The following is an 11,918-nucleotide window of genomic DNA, read 5'->3' on the forward strand; positions in this document are numbered from 1 at the left end:
TCTTTTATAGGACAAGCCCAACGTCCTCTAGAAATACAAATAAAGTCCAATAAACAAATAAAACTTCTAAACAACTTATGTATACTTTATTAGCTGATTCAATCTCTGCTGCGATCGGGTGCTTTTTGTGACTCTCTCTCTAAAGTCACTGTATTGTTTTGGAAATAGAATGAGCTCATACGTTGGAAAGTCTTTTTCTAAGCAAACGCAAGACGCCTCCTCTTGTAGAATGCACACTTTTGGCAACTATGGTGCTCACTCTGAGTTTCACGAGTCCAATTACGCGTACGAAGGACTTGATATCGGCGGATCCTTCAGTTCTCAAATCCCCTCCAACTCTTTGAAACGGGAGGCGATAAACACAAGCGACCGTGCAAGGACCAGTGCTGCAGTTCAGCGAACACAGTCCTGTTCAGCTCTGGGCTCTCGTAGCTTTGTAAGCACTCACGGGTACAACCCCCTCAGTCACGGACTGTTGAGCCAAAAAGCCGAGGGGAATATGGAAGTTATGGAGAAGCCCAGCGGCAAGAGCCGCACAGACGATATCAAAATGGAGACTACTTCAGCGATAAAGCAACAAACTAACTCGACTCAGCGTCAGAACCAGTCGCAGCCGCAGATATATCCGTGGATGACAAAGCTACACATGAGCCACGGTAAAGTTACGTTTAAAGTTTGTTTTGGAAGAGAGGGAAACTGCACGCATCTCATCCTCGTCATTGCATCTCCTTCCTACGTTTTGTCGCTCCATATTTTTCCTCTTGAGTTTTATAGGCCAAACGCAGGAAATAATAAAACTAGCGGCCGTAAATTTTATGACAAAGGCATCTATTGCTCGTAAACCTGTCCTGTTTCTGTGAAGAGGTGATCTCTGTTCAAATTTATGGAGAAATAATTGGTAAAGAAAAGCAAAAAAAATAAATAATTATTACATATAAATGTACTTATTATTTCTTGCTTTAAGCATGAGTTTACATGTTATTCATGTAAACTGAAATTTCAAGAGAATCTTTGCATACGTATACATTATCTGGCAGTAGACTACTTATGTTTCCGGTTAGTTGCACTCTGCACCACTGGAGTAGCTAATAGAGCAAAGTACAAAAGTATAATGTCAATTTGTATCCTCTAAGCAGTGAGGCATTGTCTTTTTATTTTTATTTATTTATTTAGTGCTTTTTTTTTTTACTTTAGCTCTTACAATATTATGGGTCAGGACATGTTAGGAAGCTCGTGGCCTTCATACATTTATGATTATTATGTTTGTTTTTTATCACGTTTGTGTTATTTCTGTGCATGACACTTTCTAATTTCAGAATAAATAAATATTAGCGACATACCACCTGTCCACTGTTTTCATTTTGGATTTCATAATGTTTGATGTATCCATATTTCATTTTATGGATTGTGTTTGGTGGCAACTTCATCAGTGATTCTGAAAATATTTTTCCTAGTAATATGCATGAGGACGACAGTCGATCAAATTTTACATATAGGTAACCCAATATCTTTCTGATGCCACTTCAGAATCTGACGGTAAAAGGTCACGAACCAGTTACACCCGGTACCAGACTCTGGAGTTGGAGAAAGAGTTCCATTTCAACCGATACCTCACACGTCGCAGACGTATCGAGATTGCCAATAACCTCTGCTTGAACGAGCGGCAAATTAAAATTTGGTTCCAGAACCGTCGCATGAAGTGGAAGAAGGACTCAAAGTTGAAAGTGAAAGGAGGACTATAAATAATGTGGTGCACGGCTTCAATTGAAAAAGCCTTAAAGGCAGTGTTAACTTGAAACAACAAATGATTAGATTTTGTTGTTGACAACAGTAAATGTCTTTCATTTGTCTACAATATCATGTTGTTGTGTAAATATGTCCATTTTTTCGATATTTATTGATAGTGCTCTCTCCCGGGAGATGCTTATTTGAATAATGTATAATCTTAAACTTTATTTGAATATGATTTACTAAAACCACTTGTATCAATAACCTACATAATATACCATGGCCTGCATCCAGTTACGTTGACTTCAATGTAAGTGCAAATAATGTGGTGCTTTGCTTGAACATTGATCAATCTCCCCTTTGCATATTGAATTTTGATGGAACTTGTATTTTTATCCATTGTACTTTCTGTCGTAAATACATCAAGTAGGCTATAGTAAACCACACTCCATGATAATAATGCAACAACTGTAGTGTCATATTAAACGCTGTCTATCATGTTGTCTGTCAACCAGCAGCCAAATGGTAATTTTATCTCCATTATTATGTCTGTTGAAATACTGTGCGTTTATAACATTTTGCTCTTTAATTGAATATGTTTTTTGGGCAAATTTTACAGGCAGGCACCTTGGTATTTCTTTCTATACACTCTACTCTTGAGTATATAGGCAAGTACAGTAAGGAGTGGCTTATACCCCTCTTCCCAAACAAACTACACGACCTACTTTTGTGTGAACCGCATTTGTATGATCCATTACTTCTGTTATTCTTACCATTTGTTTTCGAAGTTTCATTGTTAAGCCACATCGATACTTTTCCAGTCAATAATGAATTATCACAGTAACAAGATTAAATTGGTAAACATATCAGAAAGTTTTGTCAGCTCTGGTTTAAAAGCCGTCTGTGTCCAATAAAACCTTCAATGTGGTATCATTGTAAATAAAATCGATTAAACGTAAAGAATGTCCTATTTGTCTGACAAAACAAAAATAATGAGTCTTTCTTTACACAAATGCATTTTTTTTTTGCATTCAAGGCCCATTTGATACCTTGTGCAGGGTTAAGAGAAGAAAACGTTCTGCGCGAAATAATATGATTTTGGTCAAATATTCGTGTATTAATCGAGGACCAAGTGTGCATGTGTATACTTCTAGTGATGAGACATGATTGAACTTTAACGCCCTGGTCACTTATTTACAGTAGCCCTTAAACGGAGGCACATAAAACTTTATGACCCCAATAAACTTTTACAGCACTTCCTCTCACCCATCAGACACTGACAACTGTTTCCTTTTTTAACAAATCGGCGGAAGTTTACACAAACATTTCAAAGTGACGTTTTGGTGTACAAAACCCTTAAAAACAATAAGATAGTCTGCACATTTAATAAAATACTGCGTGCTACTAAATTATAATGAACGTTTTTTTATGCATTTGAAATATGAAACGAAAGTGTAAAGCATATAATTTAAGACGTTTAAAGTGAAAGGGCAAGTGAAACTTGCCATTTAGAAAATGAGACATGATGTTAGCCACCTTATGTGCAGAAATCACATAGTCCAGGCCCATGTCAAACAAAGGACATAGGAGCGTTGACTGTGTGAACAAAATGCTAATTTTCGACTGGCTTGTTCTACTCAGGTTCTTTAGCTTCACATAGGCTCTAGTTTTTCTTAATTCATGCCTTCTCGGCGCTATCGATGTATTTGAAATGCTACCGAACATTTTAATCTCCATGTTTTTGAATGCTAACATTATATACACACACTAAGCTGAAAATAAAAACAGTCAGCTATAGTCAATTTATACTACTGTTTCAAAAGTGCTTTCATTTTAGAATCGTCTCACTCACCTATATTGGAGATTCAATGTAAATTTCCATGCTTCTTTCAATTTCTATACTCGCTATCTTGACCACATTGCGAGTTACGGTGGTTACTATGTTGCTTTTTACACAAACCCCTCTTTTTTTAGCTCTCTTGCCACGTATTTTGAAGTTTTGAGGGTTATTTATGCCAATTGCCCAAAGCAAGACCAGTGAGTGGTGCAGGAAGAGCACGTGGGGTCATTAAAGTGGGTTTTATGGCCTGCAAGACCTGACAAACCCTCAATATATTTACATCATATATAATGTTAACTGTCCGTAATCGCAGCTGTTGGCTAGTCTTATCTCTGAGAGAAAGGCTTAGAGCCTGTTAGTGCGGGTTACTCGCGTCAGGGTCTGTAGAAGTTCGACTCTCCCAAATGGATCCCAGGCGGTTGCAGTAAGTTAATAATCTTGTTTTCTTCTTTTTAATTAAATATGTACTTTCCTCCGCAACACCCACGGGAATTAATCAAGGATGTAATTCAATAGTTCATGGAGAAATTGTGTCAAGTGGTGCGCAAATGTGTCCTCATCTGTTCAGTTTTGATCAATTTCAACGTTTGTGCATTTGTATATTACTGTTAATTTGGCGTTGATGTGGAATTATTGTTCTGGCAGCAGCTTGAAATCTAATTCTGTATATCATGACTCATATGTATTCAAAAACATATTGTATCTTAAAAGAATTGTGCATGTGTGAAGAGCTTTGCCTTGGATCGTAATTAATATTCACTTAAGTATTTGCGTTGTAGTAGCTATATCCAATCACAGAATGTGCGTAAAATACTAGTGAAAAATGCTTAGTTTGTCCCTAGAATGTGTTTGTTGTGGTAAAAGTGACGGTGAAGGACTGAGAAGCTAAGTGATCTTGTATTGGTTTGCAGATGAGAGCGCAGAACATATATCTTTAGATCGGACATAATGTGGGGTCATGTGCAGGGCAGAGAAGATTTGGTGTTGTGTGGTGGGGTCATGTACAGGGCAGTGTGGATGAAGAGTCACATGATTAACTTAACAAAAAAACATAACTGAAATGACTCCAAATGCTTCAAAGTCACATAAAAAGTATACATTTTATTCAGAGCAAATAAAAAAAAATTGACCACTGTTATTTGTCGGTTTTCAACACCGGATATTCAGTGGTCTTTATTTGACAGATGAGGCTCCACTTGACCATTATAATCATGGTATGAAAAGTTTAAGCCATATCTTACTTTATGATGTTGTGCTTGGAAACAGAATAAGTCAGACCCTGTTCATCGACAATGTTCTCTTTAATCTGTGCACAGCGATCTTGGCTGAACAGGAACTCCACCGCCATCGTCATACTGCTCTGTTTTTTATTTAGTGAAGGCCCTGTGTTATATTCTGAGAGTTATTTCAAATGAAAAGAACCAATGCCCCAGTTTTGGCATTATGAACTAACTCAGGCCCTTTTGATGTGCAAAGGTTATACATGTTGTCAAAAATAATTATGAAGAAAAACCAAGATTAAAGGTTGTTGACCTCCCAAACTGTAATTGTGATGATTTTTTTATAGTTTAAGGAAAAGAGTTAACTGATCATTTAAAAAAAAATATATATAACTGTTTTAATCCAACATTTTTCAAATGACATGCCATTACTCTGAGATGTTAATATAAGATATGATGTCAGATTTTGCAAATATTTCACAAAACAGCTTTGTACAGTTTGCTCAGTCACTGCAATTTGTGGTTTGAAAACAAGTGTAAAGACCCATTTCACTGATTGGTTCTGTCTTGTAAGGCTGTGTCTGGTTGCAAATATCAGTTGCAGTTGGAGTTGTAAATTCCATGGCTTGTCAAAGTTTGTTCCTCCAGGCTTACTGTTAAATAAATGCTTTTGTTTGTTTTTTATTTTGTAAAAAACAGTGGGAGGACAGATTAAGCAGATATCAAAACAGTATAATTTAAAAGAATGTACTTGATAGAACTCCAGTTAGTATTAAGTTGGTAAACTGCTGACTTGCTTATACAAGTTGTAAGTGAGTCTTATGTGATAGTCCAACATAAACACTGGCTATTCCATTGCCTGTAATCAATAATTACTGTTGTGAATTATACAAACATGTATGAGTGCTCATTACACAGCACTCGAAATAATAGTTTACTTCAGTCATGCAATTACACAATCCATTTTTATACAATAAATCAAATATAATAGAAATATAATAAAACAAAAAAATGATATTGCTGTTCATCTCTTTCATTTTCAATGTCCATTCTTTATCCCAGAAATCAAAAAATTCACTCCATCTAGAAACTATAATCAAGTGTTTTTAAATAGTTGTTTTTCACAGCTACTTTCCTCAAATTATGTTGTGTTTATTTATGTGTTCATTATTTATGTGCATTATTACTGGAAGAACAACAAAGCTGACAATGACATCATTTTATGAATGTACTCCACAGTTTTTATCACATCAAAGCAGAAGCTGATTCCTGTTGGCTCATTTTTGGTTCAGAGCAGGTGCAGGTTTTACTCACTCAAGTTTGAACCACAGAATAAATTGGTCATGTGGTGTGTACTGTGGTACAACCAACATCACATTCGTTATTGAAACACTTTCAGTAAATGTCCACTTATTAAAGAGATTTAATTAATAACAATTGTTGTACCTATTGATGGAAAACACTTAATAAATTCAAATGAATTTGTTGTTGGCATTTATAATTAAGAACAATTTTAACTTCACTATTTTAGTGAGCCCATATGTGCATCCTTTAAATTTTATCATTAAAGGTCTTTGAATACAGTGTCAAAAACATTAACTGCCAATAGGGGGCAATAGTTTTATATTCCTCTGTTTTCTTCTTTCTGAGTGCAGGGGTTCAACATATTCTTTTGTCATTTACCAGGTTACTAATTGACTGGCCATACAAGGAATATGGCAGAAATTTCCTTCAAAGAGCCAGCAAATGACACAGAGTTGGAAATGATGCTATTGCACGCAGAATAACTTAACAAGGCAATGCTTTCAATGTTGGAATAGACTCTGTTAACAATCCACATTCTGTTAGAAGTTCCTGTTTGGACAATCATTTTAAAAATCCAAGACAGAACCCTTATTCTCAATGTGGATAAACTCTTCTTCGTTCAGCAATGGATGAGATGAATGAATGAAAAAAAGAAAACAAAATAGCAAATGGTATTTAGACTGGTGGAATAAATGTCATGATTATGATTTATTAAGAAAACGGATGGTCATGGCAACAAGGACTGCATTGCTACAATGAAACAACAGTGTGTAACAGAAAATACTTTGACTTTAATGCAGGTTTAAACAGTTTAGATTTGTTTAAAATGATACCATAATGTTTAGATGTTTTCCAGTGTGGAGCATGGATAATTGTAGAACTATATGTTTATCTTTCTGTGTATACGATATCACCATAAATTATTTAATTAAATTACTTTTATATTTTCCCCCCTGCTTCAGTATTAAGGTTAATATTCAGTTTATTAATTTTTTTGCCATTCATCTCACTGACAAACAGTGGTACAACACTGCATGTGAATTCACAGTATGCACATATTTACATATAGCCTGCTGTTAAATTAAACTCTGTGAGACTGTAACCCTGAAAGAAGCAAACATATCACATTATTTTGTTTTAAACAATCCTAAATTGTCATGTTAACCTGACCAAGTAGGAACTCATTTTAGGTCCTCCATTGTTGCAAAAATAACTACATTCATCAAGGAAATAGTTCTGAAAATAACCTGTGCTAAATACATAGCCTTGTCCTACTTTAAAGGATCATGCCTTTGGACAGTTCAACCTCAATGAGAGACAAAGAGAAGTTGTACTAAAAACATTAAAGCATAATTATCAGTAAATATAATGCATTAAATTGAAATGCAGCTGTCAGATTATTATAAGCTTCATGCATGATTTGATATTTTTAGCTTTTAACTGATTACATAAACTTAACTGATTACAGAAACAAAAACTGATATTTATTCAGATATTGATATTAATTTTCAGGATACTGAAAGACTGGCATTATTTCCCTCACAGGAATTCAATTGTTTTAAATGTATCAAACCCTTTATATTGTTAAATAGGTTATCCTTGCAAGATAAGTTTTTTTTTTCGTTTTTTTCTAAATTGCTTTCTTTCTTTTTAGCGCATGAGGGAATAATGAACGTGAAGGCAAGGAGGACGTCGTCGTTGCACTGGTAAGTCTTACCGTTATTTTCTTGTTCCAGTTGCCTACAATATTCTTGTCCCATCTTGTTTCGCTGCGTATAAACACAGAGGGCAGTGTTCCCTGACAATAGTGGCGAACAACTACAACACATGTTCAAGGCAAGGAAGTGTTTTGTGCTGAAGCTGTTTGTTGTGCTAGTGAGCCATTAAGCTCTTTTTATATTTTTTTAAATGCAGCCTATAGACTATATAAGAAAAAAACTATTTCCTAAAAGATAAATACTTTTTTTATTTGCATAGCATAAACAAGTTGTCCACTGTAATCTAACTGCATCTTTTTATATATTAAAAAAGTAAAAAAAATAACTACATACATTAAAATACAGAATTGTGTAACCCAGCTCACCTCTCTGTTTTAAGCATTTTAAGGGTTTTAAAATAATTGTTATAAAAGTATAAATAAATATAAAGCATATAAAAAATAATGTGAGAAAACATAAACTGTACGAAAAAACAACCTCATAAATTGATCCCACCTTTAAGAAATGTTATCAATACTGTAATGGTTACAAATAGCCCCCCTTAAAAATATAAAAATATATATAAGGGTTGTACATAAAACAAATAAATAAATCTGACGTTAAATATTTAAGAGCGCAAAAGAAAAAGAAAAAAATTAGTAAGGCCTTGTCCTTTTTATATTGTGGAATAGCGTATGCCATTTGAACTCAATTTCATTCGATATTTAAGGCAAGAAATATGAGCCCGAAAATGAAATAATTCCAAATTACTGCAAAGGGCATACATTAAATATCATATGGGCCTAGGCGTAAAATGTCATTCGTTCAAGCATACAAACAATAGATCCTGGTTATGGACAGCTAAGATATTCTTCCATCCAAAATCCCACCTTTTTTACACATATTCTAGTCAACCATTATCTATCTATCTATCTATCTATCTATCTATCTATCTATCTATCTATCTATCTATCTGGGGGGAATCTCCTACAAATGAATCATCACGCAAATTCGCCGGCGGTTATAGCTTTTTGGAAGTCTCTACATTATAACTAGTTATTGAGCTGGTGCAGGATCTGGGGCCATTTATGTGCAGAGGGAATTCATCGCTTTTCGCTCATCAATAACTCCTTGGCAGTGAACTATTGGAACGAGTCGAACGCGAGGGGTGAAATGCGGGTCAGGCTGTCTAACTAATATTAAAATGCGTCCGCAACACTGAGCAGTGCCGAGTGGGTGGATGGGGGCGTTTTCAGGCTGGTGGGGGTGGACTAAAAATCCCTATCACATCTGCAGGGTCTCGAAGTAAAATAAAAGGCTTGTGATAAGGAAAAAGCTGTTTCGTGGGGTTTTGTTAGTTAAAGAGTTATGTCCTGTCTGTTTGTTTGGTTTTGTTATATTTAGGGGAGAAAATCTTATTTTTCTCTGGTGGTTTGAAAATTGGATTTGAAAATATGCTCTGTTTTTTTTTTTTTTTTTTTTTTTTTACTTTTCTTTACTTAGTTTATATCCTTTTTTATTTCGTATCTGTTCCCGTTTAGATAGCTAAACAGGAGAGAGAAATTCAGGGCACGGTCTTGCAGGTTACCGGGCGGTCATATGGTAATAACGTGCACAATAAACCGCAAGGAACAAAAGAAACTTATTTTTCATCAGTGCTGTCACGTGTCCGCTTTGTGCACAACATGTTTGAGACGGAATATTCAAGTGGGTGCTCCTATGTTTTCGAGATTTAATAGGATTGGATAGTAAAATTATTTCTTGTTTGTCCCTCTCATGCCCACTCAACTCTTTCTTTTATGTTCTGCTTCATTTACTCAGACTATTGGAGTGTTTAGGGGTGATATGAAAAACATGAAAAAGGCAGAACACGTCAAAATACATTTAATCTCAACGAATAAAATAATTATTTTGAAATTAGTTCTGTCGTTTCGTAAATAATTTTCGTTAAATGGAACAATTTGTTTGTTGTGCATGAGAATATGTGATTTAATTGAAAAGTCTAATACATTAAGTTTTATAACAAACAAACAAACAAACAAACAAACAATCAATAGATAGATAGATAGATAGATAGATAGATAGATAGATAGATAGATAGCCTACATAGGCCTACATACATAAAGCATTTCCAAATCTGTCTATCTAAAAATGTAGTGTGTTGGTCTCACTAGCCTATAGGCTACTGATGATTAAATGTTATCACTTCGGATGTGTTGCATAGGCTATTCTCTTTCGAGCAAGTGGAAAAATAAACAAAGTAATAAAAATAATACATTGGTTTCTTTTCTGCGTTTAATTTTTTCAGTAATGACAAACAAATATTACTTTTGTTCCTAGATACCAGTTCTGACCCTAGATATTAATTCTGACCAAACTTTCTTACAAGAAAATGATTTAGCCCTGTTTAAGATGGTTAAGAGGTCATAGCCTAACCTGCCTTATTTTGTACTTTGAATTGTGTTTTAAAACTTCCAATAGAAGAAAGGTCTCTCAGTAGTCGTCTATATGTACCCTGTAGAACCGAATTTGTGTCCAAAACATGAAAATCGCAAATACGTCTCTACAGGAATACATGGGCGACGTAAAAGCCACGAACGCCAAGTTGGGTTTGTATTCGTCTCGGTCTGAGGCACGTGACTTTGCATGAAAGTCTTGTGTGCATACTAGTTACTACCATAAGGAGTTTGAAAAAATAGTACCCTACTACCACAGGAAGACATGAACATACTGAGCCAAAATTGTAGAAACGGAAATATGCTGTTTGCCATCCAATGTAAACGATTGATTTAAAGCCTTTATATCTTAATTAAACTCAGAATCTGCTTTCTGCCACCATATACATTATCCCTGTGTTCGTCGAATCATAGACTAAATAAACTCTAAGAATTTCTAACGTAGGTTTATCTGGTTCTAATGGGCCTATTAATTCTATATAATAATAACGAAGATGCCAGGGATCTTGGAAATGTCCTTTGTACTGGCATAAATGCTCTCAAGAGATAGGCTAGTGAAAATATGCTACTAGATATTTCCCTACACGTTTAGTCATAAAAAGCCGTGGTAAAAAAAGCATTGTATAATGTTGTGTAATTATTTGCATTTGATCCGTTACCTAAGTTTAAATGCAATTAGGTCTACTTATTTTTATTTTTTATTTTACAACTAATAGCTTATAATTATTAATATTATTTAAATAAAGTAATTAGTGAAACTCTTATAGGTATAACGGCACATGCACAAGTTAACTGAGAAACATCCCTAGGTGCTATGGCATGATCCGAGAAGATTTGGCCATTGTGTATGCGTGTGTGTGTGAGAGAGAGAGAGAAAGAGAGAAAGAGAGAGAAAGGGGGGAGAGAGAGAGAGAGAGAAAGATAGAGAGAGGGATAGAGAGACTGAGAGACTTCGCGGACAATGGCGGAAAATTGAAGGTATATTTGCAAAAGCTGTGGTTCCTTATCCGGGGACTACATCGCCCCATGCCATTGGGCCATCGCATCACGTGGTAAAAGTAACTTTACAGGGTTGCTCGCTAGTAGGAGGGCTTTATGGAGCAGAAAAACGACAAAGCTAGAAAAATTATTTTCCACTCCAGAAATTAATGATCATGAGCTCGTATTTGATGGACTCTAACTACATCGATCCGAAATTTCCTCCTTGCGAGGAATATTCGCAAAATAGCTACATTCCCGAACATAGCCCTGAATATTACAGCCGTGCAAGGGAGAGTGGCTACCAGCATCACCACCAGGAGTTATACCCTCCGCGGGCAAGCTACCAGGAGCGTCAGTTTAACTGTCCAAGCATCCCTGAACCTGATACTCAAAGAGGACATGGACTTCCTCACGCGGGGCACCTGCTCGGAAAAGGGCAACCTGCCTCATGTGAGCCCCCACCGTTACCCCTGTCTCCTGCCACCCCTCCGGCTGCATCCTCCGCCTGCAATCAAGCCACCCCGGAGCATCCCAACAGCTCAGCCTCTGCCAAACAACCCGTTGTGTACCCATGGATGAAGAAAATTCACGTCAGCACCGGTAGGCAACTTGAGTGTATTTCTCTTAAGCACTATAAAGCTCGCCCCTCATCCTAACTCTCTCTCTCCGTCTGCCTCACTCCTTTTTACAC

General features: G+C 35.9%; 2 protein-coding genes across 4 annotated transcripts in view; both read left to right on the plus strand.

Annotated features, from left to right (window-relative positions):
• LOC307146423 (homeobox protein Hox-C4a) overlaps window positions 1-11,918 on the plus strand; it is a 39,678-nt gene that overhangs the window by 10,810 nt on the left and 16,950 nt on the right. For 2 of the 3 annotated variants that reach the window (XM_079850403.1, XM_079850404.1), the window contains exon 1: window positions 10,381-11,827. The exons of the other annotated variant lie outside the window; for it this stretch is intronic. In XM_079850403.1, the coding sequence (XP_079706529.1) occupies window positions 11,395-11,827 (433 nt within the window). In that variant the 5' untranslated portion in view covers window positions 10,381-11,394. Of the gene's footprint in view, window positions 1-10,380; window positions 11,828-11,918 lie in introns of those variants that run through there. 3 annotated transcript variants of the gene reach the window in all.
• hoxc5a (homeobox C5a) lies at window positions 94-3,020 on the plus strand. Its single transcript, XM_079850419.1, has 2 exons — window positions 94-656; window positions 1,528-3,020. Exons 1-2 carry the CDS (start codon window positions 170-172, stop codon window positions 1,740-1,742), a joined length of 702 nt encoding a protein of 233 aa, XP_079706545.1. The 5' UTR covers window positions 94-169; the 3' UTR covers window positions 1,743-3,020.

This window comes from Squalius cephalus, assembly GCF_949319135.1.
Source record: "Squalius cephalus genome assembly, chromosome: 18".
In the NCBI taxonomy this organism is placed as follows: Eukaryota; Metazoa; Chordata; class Actinopteri; order Cypriniformes; family Leuciscidae; genus Squalius; species Squalius cephalus.